At 47.0% G+C, this 22,559-nt stretch overlaps 1 protein-coding gene across 1 annotated transcript; it reads right to left on the bottom strand.

Moving 5' to 3' along the window:
* Positions 1–4,746: 4,746 nt before the first annotated feature.
* MATN3 (matrilin 3) lies at positions 4,747–21,828 on the bottom strand. The gene is made up of 8 exons (XM_045844675.1): positions 21,594–21,828; positions 15,872–16,438; positions 13,287–13,412; positions 12,238–12,363; positions 11,547–11,672; positions 8,610–8,735; positions 6,714–6,824; positions 4,747–4,802 (listed from the first exon to the last, which is right to left on the bottom strand). The coding sequence occupies exons 1-8, from the start codon at positions 21,826–21,828 to the stop codon at positions 4,747–4,749; spliced, it is 1,473 nt and encodes a 490-aa protein (XP_045700631.1).
* Between the last annotated feature and the right edge of the window lie 731 nt (positions 21,829–22,559).

The raw sequence follows: 22,559 nt of genomic DNA, 5'->3' as shown, positions 1-22,559 counted from the left end.
CTTGCGCGGACGTCGGGGGCTGAATCAGTAGTTGTGCGAGGACCGAATCCGTAGTTGGTCTTGGCCTCTAATTCAGGGCTTTTCTGCTTAAACTCAGAGCTGGGTCGCCGACCCTCAGCGCCCTGCACCGAAGCCTCAGATGCGCTGAGTCCCTGCAGGCTCGGAGCACACGCCACACCTCCCTGTGAAACTCAAAGGAGGTGTCGGTGTCCATTTAGCAGGAAAGGCGCCCCTGCAATTTTGGAGGCCCCAAAGCCCCATCATTGTTGAAAGGCAGAAGTCATTAACGGTGTTTGGTAGGTTGGTGCCTTCGGGGCAAATGAAACTGCAAACATGCCTTTTCAGAGATTGAAAACCTTCCCTTGGGCCGTTGGGGATTAGAGAGCTCCCTGGAGCGATTTGAGGGTTGGAGTTTGTGCTCGTTCTGTTTGTTTTAGGATTTTTAAACAGTTTGTTTAAGCTGTAACTGAGCCCAAGGGCCCTCATGAAAATAATGTATAAACTTTGGGCCATTACAGCATATAATTGCCATTGGGGCATAGCCTTTGATTTTTTAACAATTTTAGTATTTGGTATTTTCTCGCCTGGAGTCCATTGTTCTATAATCACTTCTTTTTCTACCTTCTTTCTTCAGTTCTTTGTGCTTTTTGATGCCCTGGAAAGTTACAATGCGCCACACTTTCAGGGACAGGGGACAGGGCCAAAACTCTCATGAAATTATTGTCTCCCCATTTTTCATTTTTCTCTGGTTTCCCTTTTACCATATTCTACAGCTTCCACTGTTGATTTGTATAATCTAATATGTGCTTTATGCAGCAGTAGCCAATTTCTCCACCTACAGTCTCGCCATCTCAGGCAAATAATGTGCAAATCCTTCTCCCGAGCCTGTTTGCCTCACCCAGTGCACTCAAGAGCTGATAACGGTCCTGGTGTGTTTCCTATCAAATTTAAACCCCTGCTAAAATCAGATTTCCTTCAATCCTAAAATGGCTTTACTGTGGCGCCCCAACTCTAAGCAAGACAATATGCTTTCTGCACCCCACCATTCCTCTCCGCTTCCAAGGCGGCTTCATATATCCTTTCATGTTCCTACCCTCTTGGCCCATTGCGCCTAGCCAAACGCATCAGTCAGTTCTCCCTCAGAAATTCTTCCCAAACTTCAGCCCCAGCCCATTCAGATGATATATGTATTTGTTTTCAAATGTATGAGTATTCATTTTTTCAGCACCAAGCTGTTAATTGCTAAGGTATGTTGGCACCTCCTCACAGGCTCCCTATACTGGACTCCTGAAGCAAATGAGTGTTCCATAAGTCAGGGGACCCCAACCAACTGGTCAAATTTCAGACAGGATTAATTGCAGCTAGTTTATAATGGTCACACTCTTGAAAAATCAACTCTCAATACCTTTCCGTAGTTCTTGATCATGGGCTCTCATTTATTACTTCTGTAGTGCCATTGCTCTGTGGTCTAGTAATATACAGCATATTACTGATTCTGTATTCAATCAAGTTTGTAAAATAATACTGCTCCATCATGTCCTTTCAAAAGTGTGGAGAAATGACAATGCATGCTTCATAAAATATATATTGCCTTGATGTATTTATTTTTCATTTATTCCCTTTAAAGTTTATATTCTAGGTTTTTGATGGTTTCTGGGTTTTGACTGTTCTTTTTTGTTATATTTGCTTTTCAGGCACACATATTAATACACCCTTATCATTATTTCACCTAAATTTAGATAATTTTGCTCTATTCCCTCTTCCACAACATTCTTGATTAAAGCCTTTCTATTTAACCTGAACTTACATTTTTAACCTTAAGAGCATCAGATTTAAATTATACAGTGTCACAAAATTATGTCCTTTGAATAGAAACTGTTATATATTCAAAATGATCCAGTTTAATTTAAGGAAATATGTTAACAGACAAAATTGATATGAGCCACCAACCTGTAAAAAAAAAACACACATGACAGTAATAATATATAAAGATATTTTTATTATACTAAAGACAAAACAAACCAAAAAAATAAAGAATTGAGTAGAACACAATTTAAGGGACTGTTTTCTTCTAAAAGTGAGGCTTTAAATGCTGAAAAAAATTACACGTGTCAAGTATATAAGTGAAAAAAGTTTGGCTTATCACTAACATTTACAATGACAAGTTTTTGTTACTTGTTACAGCAATATTTATTAAAATATTTTTATTATTGACCCATAAAGTAAAAGAATAAAATTAATTGAGGGGTTTTGTCCTTCGTAAAAAGTTATAATACTCTTTATTCACAACTAATACCTTTAGTTGTGTGTTTCTTTCAAACATCAGAATGAATTAAAAATGGCATGTAATGTTCACTTGATCTGTGTTCACTATTTTAGATGCATGTATTACAATCCCCTGATCACAGCTTCAGTAATACTCTAATACAAATGGCAAAAAACAAAGAGTATTAAAAAAACTGTTCTAAATTATATTCATCTCAATTTAATTAAAGGAACTTTTTAATGTGTAAATACTATGTAAAATTTATGCTCTCAGTAATAAGAATGGTTTAGATTATACTATGAAGAGCAAATAGATCAGAGGTTTCCATTGTATGGAACAGAATAGAATTCAGAGTAAACCCATGCTTTTATGGTCAATTAGTATTTGACAAAGGAGGCAAAAACATACAATGTGGTAAAGATAGTCTGTTCAATAAATGGTGTTGGGAAAATTGGATAGATACATGCCAAACAAACTAGACCACCTTCTTACACCGTATACAAGAATAAACTCAAAATGTGTTAAATGTAAGACTCAAAACCATAAAAATCCTAGAAGAAAACATAGGCAGTAAAATCTCGGACATTTCTTATAGCAATATTTTTTTCTGATAGACTGCCTCAGGCAAGAGAAACAAAAGGAAAAAGTAAACAAATGGGAAGACATCAAACTAAAAAGGTTTTGCACAGCAAAGGAAACCATCAACAAAATGAAAAGACAACCCACTGACTGGAAGAACATATTCGCCAATGATACATCTGATCAGGAGTTAAAATCCAAAATGTATAAGGAACTTACAAAACTCAACACCAAAAAAACCCCCCAAAGAATCCAATTAAAACATGGGCAACGGCCCTGACCAGGAACTCAGCTGGTTAGAGCGTCATACCAACACAGGAAGGTTGCCTGTTTGACTCCCAGTCAGGGCACACACAAGAAGCAACCAATGAATGCATAAATAAGTGGAACAACAAATAGATGTTTCTCTCTCCTCTCTTTCTCTCTCTCTTCCCCACCCCTACCTCCTCTCTCTAAAATCAATAAATTAAAAAAATTTTTAATGGGCAAAGGACTCGAATAGACACTTCTCCAAAGAGTATATAACAGATGGCCAACAGACAAATGAAAAGATGCTGAACATCACTAATCATCACAAAATGCAAATTAAAGCCACAATTAGATATCACCTCCCACTTGTCAGAATGGCTACCATCAATAAATCAACAAGTACTGGCGAGGATGTGGAGAAAAGAGAACCCTTGCAAATTGTTGGTGGGAATGCAGATTGGTGCAGAAAGCAGTATGGAGATACCTCAAAAAATTAAAAATGGAAATGCCTTCTGACCCAGTGATTCTGCTTCTGGGAATTTATCCAAAGAAACCCGAAACACTAATTTGAAAGAACATGTGCACCCTTGTGTTCATTGCAGCATTATTCACAATCGCCAAGATTTGGAAGCAGCCCAAGTGCCCATCAGTAGATGAGTGGATAAAAAAGCTGTGATACATTTACACAACGGAATACTACGTGGCCACTAAAAAAAAAAAAAAGGAAATCTTACCCTTTGTGACAGCATTAATAGATCTGGAAAGCATTATGCTAAGTGAAATAAGCAGTCAGAGAAAGACAAATATCATATGATTTCACTTATATGTTGGGTCTAATGGACAAAAACCAAGTAGAAACAGACACATAGACAGAGAACAGACTGACAGCTGTCAGAGGGATGGGAGGTTGGGGGCTGGGTGAAACAGGTAAAGGGATTAAGGGGAAAAAACTCGTAGTCCCAGACAATAACATGGTGATCACCAGAGGGAAGGGGGTGCAGGTAGAAGTGCATATGGGGGGATAGAGGGTGGCAGAAGGGACCTGACTTTGAGTGGTGAACACATTACAATACACAGATGATGTATTATAGAATTGTACACTTGCAATCTATATATGCAATGTCACCCCCGTAAACTCAATACATTTTTTAAAAGAACAGAATTAAAAATGTTCACTTATCTTGTAAAGGAATAACACTGAAAAAAATAGTGAAGTGTTACTAGTTTTGTACAGGTGATTTTTATTTACTTCTTTATACTTCTATACATTTAAAAATGTCTATAGTGAATATATAACATGAACATAATTGTATTGTAGAAATAGAAGACTTGTGTTTGAGAATAGAATGAGAACTTAGGAACTGAAAAAAATTAAATGGCTCAATTAGTAAATAAAGAAACATTAAATTTTTCATTCTATTTTCACAGTCATAGCTTAGAGACACTAAAACTTTTAATAAGTATCTGGACATTTTCTTCTGGACATTTACTTCTTTAGAAGAATCATACTGATTCTCTAGAAGATCCTCAAACTATTTATCCAGTAATACCCAAGCATTGGTAATGGCAGAACACTAGCAGGAACATTGCAATGTGCAAAAGTATTAAATATACCAAATTCTCCATATTTCCAGGTGAAATTTTCAAGCAGTTTAACGATGTATTTGTCCATATTCATTTGCCTGCAGCTTCCCCAATATGTCATCAAGTGGATAGTTGTCAAGGCCAACACCATTATTTTTAGATATTAGAAAACATAAACACACTTTCAAACACTTCAATACAAAATAAAAGAAAATAACAGTGAATCTTTAAAAAGTGAAACTGTTTTCTCATCAAACAATGCACTCTGCATTGTAATGCAAATATAATGAATCTAAAACTCAGAAATTCTTTCCTTTAGAAAGCATAACATAAGCAGTAGTCTACAAACCTTTGTGCCATGTCTCCTAAAATAATTTGACAAATAAGAGATGCCTTATGCGTATTTAAATTATGTAAAAATTTTCATCATAAGTTTTCATTCAAAATATGCAATTTCTGCTGTTACAAATATTGACTCCCTAAAATAAAATTTAGCCCTGACCAGCGTGGCTCAGTTGGTGAAGCATCGTCCTGCAAAGCACAGGTCACTGGTTTGATTCCAGGTCAGAGCACATGCCTGGGTTGCGGGCCCTGTGTCCAGTGGGGAGTGTGCAACTGATCAATGTATCTCTCACACACTTGCATTTCTCTCTTTTTCTTTCTCCCTCCTTTCCCCTCTCTCTGAAAAGATATAAATACTTTAAAGTTTATATCAATCTTTCAAATGTATCCCATACTGAATTGACACCTAATATCATTCTTCTAAAATAAAATACTTAAAATAAAATAATTTATATTTCCTTTCTACTTTCCCCACAGAAGTCGAGTCTACTTCGAACCTTGGGAATCTTTTCTCGGTCACTCTGTGTGCGCCTCTGATGTAAACTTGCACAAACGAGCACACACATTTATGTTGAAATCACCTTTCAGTTACCTTTCCTGCCCATATGGCCCCAGCTGTTTTTAACCACCTGGACCGGGTTATAATCACAACTACTATGAGCACATAACGCATCCAAACAACAAATAAGTTACAAATGTTGACGTAAAGTCACTAAAAATAAAAGGTAAAATTGAATTGAAAAGGTGTCTCTCAACGGAATGGGTTTCGGGAGAAGTGTTTATGAAGCGCCGGTCTAAAAAACTGTTGAACTGTCCCTCTGTTTGGCTCTCGGGGAAGATTTCACTTTTCCAAGAAATTCACCCTAGGGAGATGCGGGCTGCGTGAGAGGTGTCCCTTTCTGGTGTAAAGTTAGGAGAACTGTGACTCTGAAGTGAGGGATGGGAAGAGAGAATGCTGACTACAGGTAGCATTTTAGGCAGAACAGTTTAAGGATGTGAAGGGTTTGGAAATTGATCCCTTTAAAACTTTCTGCCCCCACCCCTCCCCCCCACACACACCCAGACCCCTTGAAAGTCTCTGTATACCCCTAGGGTATCCCTGTCACAGTTTGAATTCCACTCCTCTCAGATCCCCAGGAACAGTGTTGTTAACTTGAGCCATGCTAAGGAAAAGTACTTTTCCTGAATTACAATTTAGGCTAAAGAACTGATTTTGGAAGTTACGGAGATGGTGCCACGTTCCACTTCAGATCTGCCTTGTGACCACGTGGCTGGCCAGCGTGCACGGCTCTGGGTCATCTGCGCTCTCACAGCCCACGCGCCAGCTGCCCCGTTCCGAGCAGGTACAGATTCTGAACTGAGAAGCCATATTAAGAAATCATAGCATAATAGCTCCATCTGTTCATCAGAGCTCAATTAGGAGCTCTTACACTGCTCCTAATACACTGCTATGGAAAAACACTAGAGGAAGAAATAGGTAGCTTTTCCTTGTAAATATTAAATAAGTGAAAGTCTCTTAAAACATTTAAAAGGAACTCTAAAAAAATAAAAGCTCTGTAGTATTCCTATCGCTCATCTTAAAACTTAATGAATAGGGAGGGCCCTTATCCTGAGGAATATCCTAAGACGTTTGGCTCACTGCAGTACCTAGGCTGGCTGGCGACAGCAGCAGAGAACCTTCCAGAAAGGATATTTTTGGCGTTCAGTCTCTGCAGGGAGGAGCTGACCTTCTCCTGGAATGCGAGTGTGGCTTCACATCCACAAGCATCTTCTGTGGAGATGAGTCTTCGTGCTTCTTCAACGGCTGGTGACAATAACAGTGCATGAAAGGTGACAGCTAATTAGAAATCACAGCGAATCAGGAAATCTGCGATTCGATGGTTCCGTTTTTTTTTAAGACCTACCGGAACGCATTTTCTGGAAAGAAGGATATAAGAGCACACAGAAAGAGGAGGAAATACTTCGGAATGTGACTATCACAGAAAAAATTGAATTCAGAAATGTTGGGGACAAGTTTACATTGCCAAAGTTGGGTGATGGTTATATGCGAGCTCATTATATTTTCTCTATGCTTTCGTGATTATCTGAAGTTTCCCATGATATAAAGTAAAATTTTAAAAGGGCAGTATCGTGGGAAGCCATGAATGCAGAGATAAGATAATTAATTTTATGATACTGTATTCTCATTAAAAAATGAAAATGAGAAAAACCTGTATTTGTGTGGCCAAAAGACTTCAAGAATTAAAACTAGGTAATTTACCCTGGCTGGTGTGGCTCAGTGAATGAAGCAACTGCCTCTGAACCAAAAGGTCGCCAGTTTGATTCCCAGTCAGGGTACACGCCGGGCTTGTGGGCCAGGGGCCCAGTGGGGGGGGGGGTGTAAGAGGCAACTAATCAATGTATCTCACACACTGATGTCTCCCTCTCTTTCTCCCTCCCTTCTCTCTCTAAATAAATAAATAAATAAAATCTCTTTTTAAAAAGAACTAGATAATTCCTAATTTCCTATATGGGCGATTCTTCTACTGACTTGTTTAAATTGAGAGTTCTAGTTCTTGCCCATAAATACTTTGGAACTAAAAGTTGTATTGACATTAGAGCAAAGAACCTGGGAGAACAATAAGGCTGACCCCTGTTTCTTTCTGTAATTCCATGAGGCAGCTGTTCCTACTCAATATCAGAGCCCCCCCAAGTGGCCTAATAGAAATAAGAGGAACTTCCCACACCAGGTCTAAAGACTGGTATGCAGTCCTCCCACTGAGTGGCGCTACTGCCTGAGGACAGGGCGGGGCCCTTTGCTCCTGCATTTTTCCCTACATTCTGCAGAGATCTGACAGAGGGCTGGGGGACTAAAAACTCACCTGATCACACGTAGTCTACCTACCCGTCCCAATCCTGTTGAACCTGCTAGGGATGGCCAGCTCAAATCCCATCTCAACCAGTCACTTTGAGACTTAGGATACTTGTTTAGTGTATCTGCACTGACAGCCTGTAAGCGCTGTGAGGGCAGAGGCCCAGGGGGATGTTCTAATTAAAAGGCCCCTTAGAAAACTGGACAACTGCAACACAGCTCAAATGAAAGTTGACAGATGGATCCGTTCCCAATAGCATCAGAAAGAATAAAAGATTCGGGAATAAATTTAACAAAGGAAGTGTGAGACTTGTTCAGTACACTGCTAAGTACAAAACCCTGGTCCATCTCCAGTCCCTTCCTGGGGACCTGGTTAAAGGACTTGGTGTGTCCCAGTAGCTCCAAGAACAGTCGCTGAACAAATAAATCAGCGAATGGCTAAACAAACGAGGTCAGAACCTAAACCATTACAAATCAGGGCGAATCCCCATCTTCCAGGAGTAGGAAGAATGCCCAAGACTGATTTTTCTTTCTAATTAAAGAGAGAGAGAGAGAGGATGGAACCACATCAAGGAGGGAAGACTCCCTGGTGGGAGGAGGAGAACTGTTTCCTACTGATGCCAACAGGGACCCCCTGGAGGGTTCCGACCGTGAGAAGGGGCCTCAGACTTGGAGAGAGAACCGCGTACCCCTAGGCTGTCCTGCCAAATGAAACAGGAGGAAAGGGGCATTCTTTACCTGAGCACGTCCTCTTGTCTTCATTCAGGGTGAAGCCAGTGTAACAGTCGCAGTGGTAGGAGGCCACGCCGTCACTCACACAAATGTGCTGGCAACCGTGGGAGCCCAGGGCACACTTGTCACGAGCTGACCAGGGGAGGCACAGGGAAGGAAACAGCCACAAATTACAACAGGAAACGAAACACAGACTTCTGGGAGAAAAAGGCCTTGGTTTGCCCCCAGCACGTGTTGAGAGCAGACCCTCCGGTCATCAGCAGCAAGTGTCCCTCGTTCTGGAAGAAGAAAACCTGTTTTCCTGTCCCAGATGTCACCTCCCCTTTGCCCCGCCTTTTATCACACACACCCCTCTCCTTCTCCTTTCCGGCAGATAGCTGCGGGGGAGCCCTCCCCCTGTTTTCCTCCCCGCAGCCCTGGGGCTGCAAGGGGTCTTGATTCTATTCTAGAACTCACCTCCAGCCTTGCCTGACGACCACCAAGGCATCCGGTATCTCCAGCCATCCATGGTTCTCCCCCGCCACCAGGACTGTTATTAGGGACCCACCTACCCATGGCACTAAATCTGATGCTGCACAGAAAGGACTCCAGGGACCAAGGGCCTGCCCTCGACAGCTTCCAAAGTGGGACAGAAAAAACGGGCCTGCACACACACACACACACACACACACACACAGAAAAATGATGATGATGGTGATGATGATGATGAGGTGTATGATTGGACAGTGACATATTTATTATCCCTCACGAGTAAATACATTTCATGGAGGGACACGGTTTGCCCAGATTCGAGTGGGGAGCAGACAACAGTGCTGTCCTCGCCCCGTGGCCCAAGTGACCTGGGACAAGTGCAAACCACAGCTCAGAGCAAATGCAAAAAGGCCTCCTGCGAGACACAGGTTCTTCCTCTGTCATCGCAGGGGCCAAACTTGTTCATTTGTTTCACTCCTCTTAAGTGTCACTTCATGGCCAAAAACCTTCCGTGGCTCACTATTGCCTCTAAAACTGCTTTGCGTGAAAGGCAAGGCTCTGTGTGATCTGTCTGTGGAGTGACTTTCCGACGTCATCACTACAACTCAAGTTGTGCCAGCAACACGCCGACTAACAGAAACCTTTATGCTTCCCTTCCTCCCCGCTTAGCGGCCAACTCTAGAGGTAACAGCTGGGCAGGTCTCTGCTCTGGGCCTCCACATCTCATCTGCAAGCCTTCCTACTGCCCAGCTGGGGCAAAGCAGGCCATTGGAGAGGATCTGACCCATGCACTCCAGCGTTGGATAGTATCCATGATTACTCTCAGATACATAAACACTGCCTTGCCGCCATCTTGTCTTTCTCTTTTACCTCTCTTTGCTCTCTTGTGCTTTGCACCGTCAGGCAGGGTGGCTTAGTGTCTAAGAGCATAGGTAACCACCAGAGCAAGTGCCCGAGTTCAAATCCTGGCTCTGCCACTCCCGCACTGAGCGACTGGGGCACATGACTTAACCCGTCTGCGCCTGTTTCCTTGGAAAGCCACTCTGAGCACCAAACGTGTGAGTGTGTCTAAAAGGCCTAGAACCACCCACACGTGCAGTAGGCACTGGAGAATGCTGGCTGTCATTAGCGGGAGTATTCCTCCCGTAGTCCGCCTTGACAGAAAACTGTCTCTGAGAATTGGTGGGTTCTCTTAAACAAAGTGTTCCATTTGTTTCCCTATCTGTTCGTTGAAATGTAACTTTGTTTTCCTTTCCTTCTCCCAGGACTTCAGTGCTCCTGGCAGCTTACAGCACCAAGCGTGATACTTGCAACCATTTGAGAAGCACAGCCATAGATAGTTTCCACCCCACCCCACTCAGCCCTCCCTCCCAGAACAAGCCAGAGCAAGCCAGGCCCCTAGCCCGCTCCATCTCTCCACTCCTCCTCCATTAAACTGTCACCAACTTCAAGGACCCGCCTCCAGCCCCACCCTCGTCCACCTCCAGCCCTTAGTCAGTTAGTCACCGTCAGCCCCTCTCCCTGGCTACTCAGTCTCTACTTATTTAAGGCGTTGGTTCTTTTACACCCAGCCTGCAGGTCACTCACAGGCAGAACTTTTGCCTCTTCATATCTTTACAGTGATTAGCAAAGTAGGTGCTCAGCACGCTTTCACTGATGTTTTTTTACAAAGGAAATCGGTGATAGTCATTCTCCTTCATCCCTCTTGAAAAAGTCACCTAATATGCCTCCTCGAGAGAGAGGAAAATATGCATACAATCTAAATAAACATATATATTGCATATACCAAAGCTAAACACCACCTGGAGAGCTAGGCATTTCTCTTAGGCGTGTTTTTAGATTATAATTGCCACCCGGTTCTGCCAGTGAGTTTAAATCAAATTAATGAGGATTTGCGTTCTGGCATGGGCTCGCTAGCCAAGCCTCAGATGCATCGAAGATTGATCATCTAGCAACTGTCAGGGAACGGCTGGCTCCCAGCTTCCTGGAGGGTCTGTGTGGGTCTAATTCAGTCCCTTACAAAGTCTCCTTTGCTAACACGATCCAGCTTTAAGATGAAGGCTACAGGAAAATGCCAGGCCAAGTTTTAATTGGAAAAGGATCAGTTCAGGCTATCACACCAAATAGTACTGTCCAACTGACTTCCTCTAAAGTTTCCTATTTGCTTTAAAAGCCCCCAGTGTACAGGGTGATACATTTTTCCTGGAGAAGGACCCTCCATTCACTGGGCTTTTCTCACATGCTCCACTCCCTCCCCATTTCCCAGTAACTTTCTGGAGTCGTTTATGTTTGCAGATTCTAGTGAGCTCACCGCCCCCTAAGCGATGCATGCCTTCCTCAATCAGCACAGCAGAGTGTCTGCAGCCTGATTCTCCAAGTTACTTTGAAGAATCTGTCTCCGGGTGATTTGCAAGTTGGTTTCATTGCAATAGAAAGGGCCAAGCATGAAAGAATCTGTTGAGTGTGCCTTACCCGAGCAGGTTTTTTTATCCGCATTCAGAGTGTAGCCCTCATAGCATTCACAGTGATGGGAACCAGCTCTGTCACTCACACAGACGTGCTGACAGCCATGTGTACCTGCAGCGCATTGATCCTGAGCTGCCAGAGAAAGTCCAGGGGAAAAGAAATGAAGCATGGAAAAGTCTTTTACCACCTATGCACAGAAGTCTAATTTGCAGCCCTGACTGGTGTGGCTCAGTGGATCGGGCATCATCCCACAAAACCAGCAGGTTGCAGGTTCGATTCCCGGTCAGAGCACATGCCTGGGTTGCGGGTCAGGTCCCCAGTGGAGAACACGAGAAAGGCAACTGATCAAAACACAACCGGTCGATGTTTCTCTCCCTCTCTCTCTCCCTCCCTTCTCCTCTCTCTAAAAATAAATAACTAAAACCTCTTTTAAAAAAAAGAAATCTTAGCCCTGGCTGGTATGGCTCAGTGGATTGAGCATGGGCTGCGAACCAAAGGGTCACCGGTTTGATTCCCAGTCAGGGAATAAGCCTGGGTTGTGGGCCAGGTTCTCACAAGACTTAGAAATGGGAAAAGCCAAGGGTGGCCAGAGAGGCAAACACCAAGTTTCCTGTCGATGTGACCCTACCCCTCCAGCACTGCCTGGACACGAGGTAGACGAAGAGGTGGCAATAGTAACGCCTCTTCACCCACTTACCTGAACACGTCTTCCTGTCTGCGTTCAAAGTGTAGCCTTCGTAGCACTCGCAGTGGTAAGAGCCACTTCTGTCATTCACACAGATGTGTCCACAGCCGTGAGTGTTAAGAGCACACTTATCAATAGCTACGAAAAATGATCAGGACCAAAAGAGAAAAAAGTTTAAAAAATTCTTAGGACATGCGTGAACACAGGGAAACGTAGATAAGTAATCACAGACCGCACACGCACAGCCAGGAGCAGCTCGGCACAGGAGGAAGGCCGCGGGGCCGGAGGCTGGACCTGACTGAGGTCTTCACTCTTCATTAGCAGACCCCGTGCATGGATAAGTCTCCCCACTTTGGGTCTCAATTCGTGATCCATAAAATGCGTAAGCCAAATTCCATGGCCTCAAAGTTTTGCCCTGGCTGGTGGAGCTCAGGGGATTGAGCGCCAGACTGCAAAGCAGAGGGTCGCTGGTTCGATTCCCAGTCAGGGCACACGCCTGGGTTGTGGGCCAGGTTCCCCTGCGCGGGGATTACAAGAGGCAACCACACATTAACATTTCTCTCCCTCTCTTTCGCCCTCCCTTCCCCCTCTAAAAATAAATACATAAAATCTTTTTAAAAAAAAAAGATCTTGAAGTTTTCCTCTCACAAACATTTTCCCAGAGCTTCAGTTTAAAGTGGGCCTGAGTCCCATGCTTGGTTGACTATGTGTGAGTACTCCTGTACCAGACGAGTGAGGACTTCCCTACATTTTCTCCTTCTTCCAGGTTCCAGGGGCATCTTCGGCCACAGAGACGAAAGGGCAGCTTTTTATGTAATTAAATAAAACCCAGGGAAAATTCTAAATCTTCAGAAGGACCCGGAATTTTGTGCTATCACAGGCCAATATATGTGTTACCTCACTTTTCTCCTCATTTCCCTTTTTGAGGAAAATTGTTGGTAAGCAACAGTAAACCAGCCGAAAAGCAAAGAGCAGGTAAGCATAAGGCCCACCCCAAAGCCAGGAGAGCAGGTCCCCAAATAGAAGTTCTCATCGGCACCCACCGGGTAAGCAGGCCTCACCTGAACACGTCTTCTTATCGGCGTTCAAGGAGTAGCCCTGGCTGCACTCGCAGTGGTGCCTGCCGTCCCCGTCGCTGACGCACACGTGCTGGCACCCGTGGGTGCCGAGCACGCACGGGTCCGCCGCTGCGCAAAGGGAGTTGCCAACAGTCAGTGTCGACACGTCGACCTCTCGGGGAGTGTCTCCCGTGCCGAAAAGACACCGCTCTCTGGTGTCTTTCCCATCCCGTCTTTGGCTCACGCTCAGCCTTGGCCTCTTAGAAATGTCACTCTTAAACTAGTCACGTTACCAAGTTTAAGTCACAGACCTTATGGTTAACTTTCTCAAAACAGAAAGGGAATTTTTCATTTGGAGCCGAAGCCAAACACGTACATGGGTCAGGTAATTTGATATTTGTTCAACGTATCCCCCATCCATGAAAAAAAACTTTGCTTCCCCAAAGCCAGATACAGGGAGAACAATAATGTACTTGCGAAGTTCTGTGAGCTCATTGGCCCACTGCAGCCACAGTCTGCTTTCCAAGGTTCTATAGTTTGTGTCTATAGACTATGACACAATAGTGCCTAGCACGCAGGTGCATTGCTCTAGGCCTGGAACTCGCCCGCAGTTGGGGAGCAACACATATCTGAACTTGTAGAGGGTGCAGGTCGGTGCAGGTAACTGCTTTCCGAATATGCAGCCAATTCAAATGTGCACTTCAGGGCCTCCGATATCAGTAAGGAGAATAAAACTCATACTAGACATAAACAGGTAAGAAGAACAACCTAAAGAAGACTATATTAGCTAGAATTTATCTCCATCTTTTCCCTTCTGTAGCCATGTATATCTCACTGGATTTTTTCCTAGCAAGATGTTTTGAAAGAAGAGTCAATGAATTTAGTCATTGCTGAGAAACCGAGAAAGCCTGTTGGAGGAGGCTGCCACCCCTGTGGCAGGTAACCCAGCCTCCCCGGCTTTGGCCCTGGGACAAGGCTAATATTTCCCCAAGAAGAGCCTTTTCACGGAACGGTCTTTCCAGTCTGTGCGCTACAACGAGCTGCTCCGCAGTCCTTGTTTCCATAGAGCGGGCATTTTCCCCCCAGAACAAGCAGCTCTTTTGTACCAGAAGGAAAAGGTACAACCACTCACCACTTGCTACTTTATGGCCTTCAGGCCCAACCCCGGGTGCTAGCTGTGAGACCCAGCTTTGCCGCAGACCAGCACCTCTCTGGAAAAGCTCCCGCCCACAAGCACAGGCGGTGTCCTAGGAGAAAGAACACCCTTTTCCTTTGGGAAACCCATGAATGCCAAGTAGACGCTCCCAAAGCCTATGGCAGCCTGTGAAAGCCCAGTGTCCTGGGACAGGACAGACAAGGGGATCCCAGCCAGGTCTGGCTGAGATGAGGCTAGCTTCGCTCCAGACCGAGACATTATCTCCATTTCCTGATAAACGGGCAATTGCTGAGTTTCCCATTCGTTTAGTAGTCTCCTCGAAACATGCAGCTGTGATGATCGGCTCCGCTGTTTGTCTCGTCCCCACCCCCGGACTGCTGCTTGGATGGTAGGGAGGGACTAACTTCATCTTTGTATCAACAGTGACCCATAAACGTGGGTTAAACAAATAAATGTGGAATAGATTATATAGCAAAAGGTATCTACATCTTAACATTCACCTCAACTAAAACTCTGTCCACACCTGCTTGGAGAATTCCATTGGAGGGCTTCAAAAGATTATCTCCAAATGATAAAAAGAAAAAAATACATAAAGCATGATGATAGATAGGTAGATATAAGTAGATAGAAAAATAAGTAGGTTTAAAATGCAAAATAAAAGAATATAGTATAAGTCCCACATTCCTAATTCTGATCAGTGACTGATAATAAACCCCAGCTTCAGATGGATCATATTCAGGATTTGGCTAATTCATGCTAAAAATCCCAATGTCCATCCTACAGGAAGAAATTAGAAGGGCCGTCGCAGAGTGATTTAAAACAACAAAACAAACCCCGCTCCTTCTCCCTGCGAACTAGCGGAACTCCCAGCCTCCCTGGTTCCTCCTCCTGCCCCTCCACAAAGAATCATCAGAGAACGGGCCGGACCTCCAACCTAGAGCGGTCAGGACACGCACACTCTAACTGCCGGTTACCCCGGAACCCAGGCCGGCTGGTCCTTGCGTGGACAGGGGCGGGGCCCTGTGCTCTGCAGGAAAACACGCAGAGTTCTGTGAACCATAGACGTGGGGAAGCTAAAGAAAGCATCTGGGGAAAACGCAGCGCTGGGCGGAGGGGAGAGGAGCAGCACCCTGAACGTTTTGTTTTTCTTTTGCTCTAACCCCACCAGGGAACAGTGGGATCATTTATCCTGGATATTTCCAACCTTCCCACTGCTAATGCAAACATGCAGATTTTTATGAGCAAACCAAGTTATATATAAGGCAGCTCTATATTCCTAAACACTGTGAAAAAGCATTGCTTGTATTTCAGTTTTCCATAAAATTTCCACTAAAAAAAAAGGGGTGGGGGAGGGGGGGAGAAGAATTCACTTTTTCTTTGGATTCATAATGTAGGACTATAACATCCTTTCTAGCTGGAAGCAAAGACTTACCGCAAAAGGTTTCCTGGAATCTGGAGGAAAGTTTCTCAATGACCCCGTACGTCTCCACGTAGAACACGTGCTCGTCCAGGGGCTCGCTCGCGATCATCTTGAGCGACTCCATGTCTGCCCGGCCCACGCCCACGGCGTAGAGCTCAATACCGGCCGCCCGCGCCCGCGCCGCCACCTCGTTCACCTGGTCCTGCGGCCGCCCATCTGTCACGATGATAGCTACCTTAGGGATGTTGGAGCTGGGCCCCCGAGCTCCTGCCTCCACGGCGAAGGCTTTCTCCATCGCTGTTTGGATGGCCAGGCCCGACATGGTGCCAGTAGACAAGGGAGTGATTCGCGCCACGGCCTGTTTCAGGGGCTGCTTATCCGAGTAGTTCTGGAGATGGAACTCGATCTTCACGGTGCTGGCATAGTTCACCAGGGCCACCCGCGTGTCCGCCGCCCCAATGTCCAGGGTATCGATTATCCGGGAGACAAAGGTTTTCACTTTGGTAAACTCTGAAGGCCGTACGCTGCGAGAACTATCGATGATAAACACCAAGTCCAAGGGCCTACTCTTGCAAACACCTGCAAGGAAGGGTGTGGGGAACAGAGGTGACTAAGCAGTGATCTGAGCACAGTCAGAAATGGGGCCATTGCTCATACCCAGAATGCTCTGGGACTGGAGGCCAGACAAGGAAGCCTCCCCTACCTCCAAATGCCCCACTGTCTGCTCTTTCCCAAGCCCATCTCCCTTTGGGTTGTGAAAGCAGCTAGGCCTTCAGAATTACCTAGTGAGCATTCACACAGAGGTGTGAGGTGTCCCCCAGTACCTCACCTGGGGGCTGGCTGAGCCCTGAAATTTCACTTAGGACCTCATCCCTCTGCTTCAAGTTTTGTTCTCAAAGTTCCTCTTGACTTTCAGGAATGAAAGAATTCCAGACCCTTCTTGGGCATCTTGGCCATCTGAGGCAATGGGACGAGTGTCCCTGAACTGTGGGAAAGGTGAACTGTCTGGGCAGCCACACTCCACTCCACCCCGCCCACTTCCATGGGGGTGAATGCTGCTCCAGACCAGCCCTGAGTCTCTCCCCTGCCTGGTCAATAATGCACGTGTAGTGAACTCTGGGGCCCAACGTGCCTGAGCTAGGCTGAAAGTAGGAAGAAGCATGACCACTAATCTAATCCACGTTCATTACACTTCCAACTTTGTGGCCGTTTCTCTCCTTTGGAGAAGCAGAGATTGCGACTTGGTATCTATCCCACTGCCCTACCGAACTCTTGCCACCTCTCTTTCATGTTTTCATCCACCACAACTTTTTGAGGGCCTCCCTCAAAAAGCCCTGGGGCTACAAAAGCAAAGAAACCATGTTCCCCGCCCTCGAGAAATGTACATCTTTCCTACACTGAAAAAAGGCATTGTAGTAACACGATACACTTTTTTCATGTGCAGTTTCTCTTTTTGTTTAATCCTCACCCGAGGATATAATTTTTGATTTTAGAGAGAGGAAGGGAGAGAGAGAGAGAGGGAAAAATATTGACATGAGATCGGTTGCCTTTCGTACACGCCCTGACTGGGATCGAACCCATGACCCAACTATGTGCCCTGACCAGGGATTGAACTCGTATCCTTTTGGTGTATGGGCACAAATGCCCCAACCAGCCAAGCCACCCAGCTAGGGCTCACCTAAACTTTCCTGCTCCAACCAACCGAACCACATAGCAAGGGCTGGTCTACACTCTCTTATCCTTTCCCGCCAATCTCATTCTATGCCCCTCCCTCTCCTAGCCGCCAACATCAAGTCCAAAAGTCAGGACTGGCTAAGAGAGAAGCTGGTTATTAAATGTCTCTTTTTCAAATCATTCCTCCTTCTCTCCCAATTCACAAACACACACACACTCACCATACACACCAAGTCCTACATGGAAGTAAGACCCCTGAACCTTAAGTGCCAATCAAAGCTCTTCGTCTTCCTACCAGGGGCTGGAGGCTGATACTGCTCTGAGGCACACTGCTCCATGAGTGGGGGGAAGTGGGTTCACAGTAAATCCCTAGGCTACGCAGTTCCTGAGAGAAAAAAGTCCTATGTGGGACGGGAATTACATGTCTCCATAGTTTTCTTTTAAAAACTGAAAAGTATCCATTTGGTTTTATTCTGCTGCCTGAAGATACTCCATTAAGAAATAAAGAACATCCGCCCTGGCTGGCGTAGCTCAGTGGATTGAGCGCGGGCTGCAAACAAGGCATCGCAGGTTCAATTCCCAGTCAGGGCACGTGCCTGGGTTGCAGGCCATGGCCCCCAGCAACCGCACATTGATGTTTCGCTCTCTCTATCCCCGCCCCGCCTTTCCCTCTCTAAAAATAAATAAATAAAATCTTTAAAAAAAAAGAGAAAGAAACAACATCCTACTATCAGTAACACTTCCGAGACCAAAGGTTACCAACACAATGACTCTGCGAAGCCAGAGGTGCAGAGGTTGCCTTTGGGCCCATTTTACAGGGGAGAAGCCTGAGTCTCCGGGAGGCGTGAGCGCTAGAAAGTGGCAGAACAGGGACTGGACTACAGATTTACCGACTCCCGGCCCAGGGGGCTTTTCCCTCTGCGGTTGTCTCTCTCTGAGGCAATGTTTTTCCGCCACGAAAATCAACATGATCTCATGCACCTAGTAAACATCCTGCTGGTTGACATTTGGCCACCACCTTGAAATAGGCTGCATGTCATGTATTTAGTTAAGTCAAAAGGAATTAAGTCCTTTAGAAGAAAAAAACAACTCCAGAATTTCACTTCACCCCTTGGTTACCAGAGATGAGGAGCAAGGGAGAAGGCCAGTGCTGAAAACCCTTCCCACAGACAGACGGACGTATTTTTGCGTCACTGCAGCAACAGGAGACGTGCATGCTGATGTGAACCCCATCTTTGACAGTGCTTTCACCAACACCCAAAGGGTGTCCTTACCAGTGTCAAGGTTATGTTCTTATACGGAAACGTGCTGATTCCTTCCTTCTCCACTAGGTTGTTCACACGGAATCCTCCCTGGGAAAACTGTCCCCACCCACAAAGATGTCCACGTCCCCATTCCCAGAACCGGTAAGTAGGTCACTTTACATGACAAAAGAGACTTCTTGGGTGCGGTTAAGGAACGACCCTAGATGGGGAGGTTATCCCGGGTCCACTATTACAAGGATCCATGAAAGTGAAAGAGGGAGGCAGAAGAGATCCGAGTGATAAAATGTGAGAAGGACCCGACTCGCCTTCGGTGCCTTTGAAAACAGAGGGAAAAGGCCACAAGCCAGGAAATGAGGACACAGCCCGTACAATCTGAAAAAGGCAAGGAGACAAATTCACCCCTGGACCCTCCCAAAAGGAGCACAGCCCTGCAGGCACCTTACTTTTAGTCCAGGGAGACTTCTGATCTACAGATCTCTTAGACAATGGGTTGGTTTTTAAGCCACTGATTCCGTGGTATTTCATTACAGCAGCCACAGAAAACTAATGCAGGGGGCTGGTCTGTCTGGGGTGGCGGGAGATCCTATGAGCATCTGGTTACTTCCTGATTCGCATCTCACTGGAAATCACTAGTTGCCCCATCGTTGTTTTTGGACCTCACCCCCTTTTCTGATAGCAGCCCTCTGATTCCCAGAACCAAGGAAGTGTCACCCACAGCACCCACCACCTCCCCTACCAGGCACCTCCCCCACCCATCACCCCCCCCAAAAAAAACAGGAAAGTGAGACTCTGAATTTCCCAAAATGTTTCCATTCTCACAATATTGCCAAATTCTGAGTTCTGCTAAAAATAAAAACCCGTTGCGAAGCTTAGCAATTTCAATTGCAAAGCTTAGGAATTTCTAAGGAATGTGGAAGGAATTAGGAACGGAAGCACTTCAGAAAAGAATGACTGTGATACTAATTAAAGGATCATCATTCAAGATCAGTTTGGATTCCAGGTGACTCCTACGTGATGCTTAGGGGGAACATGGCCGTCCCCCGTGAAACCCTTCTTCCCTCGCCCAGACCCATTCCCGAGGGAGGTGGGTCAGGACCAGAGGGAAGAATAACTGCTCGAAGAACGGCTTTATCCCTATTCTTGGCCAGGAGCAACCAGCTGAATTTACCCTTTGTGAACCCCGGCACTTCCTGGCTCACTTTCGAAATGCTGTCGCCGTTACAAATCCAGCCCGCTGGGGCTGGGGCTGGGGCAGGAAAGAATCCCTGGGTTCTTTCTCAGCATCACCCAGAAAGGTGCAGGAGGAGAGAGACAGCACAAAGCAGCCTGAGGCGGGCAGCATCCCTGGCCAGATGAGACTGGATACCCAAAAATGGTTTGGAGCAGCCTCTCTCCAGCAAGACGGAAGCTGGAGTTTTGGTGATGAAGATGAAATCTTACATAAACCATACTAAGAGCAGGGGAAAGCCCCGTGCCCGGGATGTCAGAGCCGAGCTTTATCCTGGGCTCTGACACTGAGTGGCTGGGGCCCTTCAGTTTGACAAGCCTCCGTGTCCTGTACTTGCGCTTGCTTGGGATTGCACGAGATGATCGACACCTGGGTCCCTTAGGCTCCACTGCTCTAGGACCTTTTTCAGCCACAGGAACCAACTACTGACTCAAAAAGGAAGTGGAATTGTTCGCCAAAGACTCAAGAGTGTTTTGGGTGTTTGAGGACCAAGGGCAGCATGGGTTGGAATTGGGGCCCAGTCAGTTGAAACAATACATGTGGTCAGGGGCAGAACAGAAGCTGACCTGGCTGGTGTGGCTCAGTGGATTTTGAGCGCTGGCCTGTGAACCGGAGGGTCACCAGTTCGATTCCCAGTCAAGGCACAAGACTGGGTTGCAGGCCAGGTCCTAGGCTGGGAGCATGTGAGAGGCATTGGCAAGGATGTGTCTCTCCCTCTCCATCTCCCTCCCTTTCCATCTCTCTAAAAATAAATAACATCAAAAGGAAGGAAGGAGGAAGGAAGGAAGGAAAAGAGAATCAGCCTCATGCCCTGGCTGGTGTCTCTCTGGGTTGAGCGCTGGCCCTCAAACTGAAAGGTTGCATGTTCGATTCCCAGTCAGGGCACATGCCTGGGTTGCAGGCTGGGTCCCCAGGTGCGGGCCAGCAAGAGGTAGTAGCCTCTCCCTCTCTTTCTCTGTCCCTTCCCCGATCTCTAAAAACAAATAAAATCTTTAAAAAAAAAAGTTGAGACCAGGATGGTTACAAGACAAGTGGGGGACACCCAGGGGTAACTCAAGTTTCCTCCCTGATCGCACACCTCAATCTCAGACTGGAAAGTCAGAATTCTAGCCCCGATCCTGGATGAAACTGGGGCAGCCTATGGGTTGGCAGGAGGGGCCGTATAGCCTGCCAGTGACTGAGCTGGGGCTATACAGATGGAGCCATTTCCAGAGAAGGCAGAGCACAATCTCAGGAAGCCCTCTTCAGCTGCCGCAGAAGTAGGGGCTGAGGCGCCAGTCCCCCCAGTTGCCCTGCCCAGATCACGGGGGCAGTTATCCAAGCCTGCGCTTCAGGAGACCCAAATCCTAGCCCTCTGACTCCCCTCTTTCTCTGAACCTCAGTCACCCCACAGGATTCGTCCGGGAGGGGAGTCTTTCTCCTGCACCGTGGATAACTCAGGCTGGGGTGGAGGGGGAACCCATCGATGCCCGGGTGCCCCAGCCCACCCACGCCAGGCTCTCCCTCCCTCCGTGCCCCCTGCCGGGTGTCCCTCCCGGTGCGCCTCTCCCGTCAGCCCTGGCAGTACCTGCACCGCGGGTCCCTCCAGACTGGCCGGCCCCCGAGTAGGGCGCCCCGGTGGGGACTGCAGGAGCCGGGCGGCGCCCGGGGCTGCCCCCGGGGCCATGGGTCCCCAGCCTCCGGAAGCCCGAGTGGGCCAGGGGACTGGGGGCAGTGGGGGCTGCGGGCGACGGCAACAGCAGCAGCAACAGCGGCAGCAGCGGCCAGAGCAGCAGGAGCAGTCCCGGAAGGCGGCGTGGCATGGTGTCCAGCATCGGGTCGTGGCTCGCTGGCTTGGTCAGTTACAGGCCAGGGCCAGCGCCAGGGCGGCCAATTTAAAGGTCCCGCGGCCTGGGGCCCGCCCCGCCCAGCAGCCACGAGCGTGGATCCCCGCCCCTGGCCACAGGGTGCCCGCCCTGCGCATTCCAGCAGCGCAAACAAATACCTGGGCAGCTGGGCCAGGGAGGCGGTGCCCGGAGCCCCGAACTCCCGCCCTGCACTGTGGCCGGGAGGGTGGGCTCTGGGCCGGCACCTTCGGTTCCAAACCCTGGTCTCCACTGCCGTCCCTACACCAGTCTGGCCTGACACGCCTACCCACACACACCTGCCCCGGCCCTGGGGGTCCCTCCCGCCCACCCCCAGGGTCCCAGCGATGAGGCCCGGCCTCCGCCTTTCCTCTCCGTCCTGCTCGGCCCGCCTCAAGCTTTCATCCTGCTCCTCACACTACATCCCTTTCCCCGGCCAAGGCACCCACGTTTTGCTGTGGGCTCTCGGTTAAAAATAACAACAACGAAGCCTCACAGATTCTGGCAGCATGAACAGCGATGCTTTCATCCCCGCTTCAAACATCTGCAAACACTACCGAGCTTACAGCGGTGGGCAGAAGGAAGTCACCGAGAATAGCAAGTCAAACACACGGCCCCCAGGGAGCGCCCTGCTCGCCGAAGGACAGGCGGGACAGCCAGCACCCGGACTTCAAAGGCTCCCGCCACAT

This window comes from Phyllostomus hastatus, unplaced genomic scaffold, assembly GCF_019186645.2.
Source record: "Phyllostomus hastatus isolate PE091 unplaced genomic scaffold, TTU_PhHast_1.1 phas_contig_402, whole genome shotgun sequence".
NCBI lineage: Eukaryota > Metazoa > Chordata > Mammalia > Chiroptera > Phyllostomidae > Phyllostomus > Phyllostomus hastatus.
This window is presented reverse-complemented; position numbering and strand designations above follow the sequence as displayed.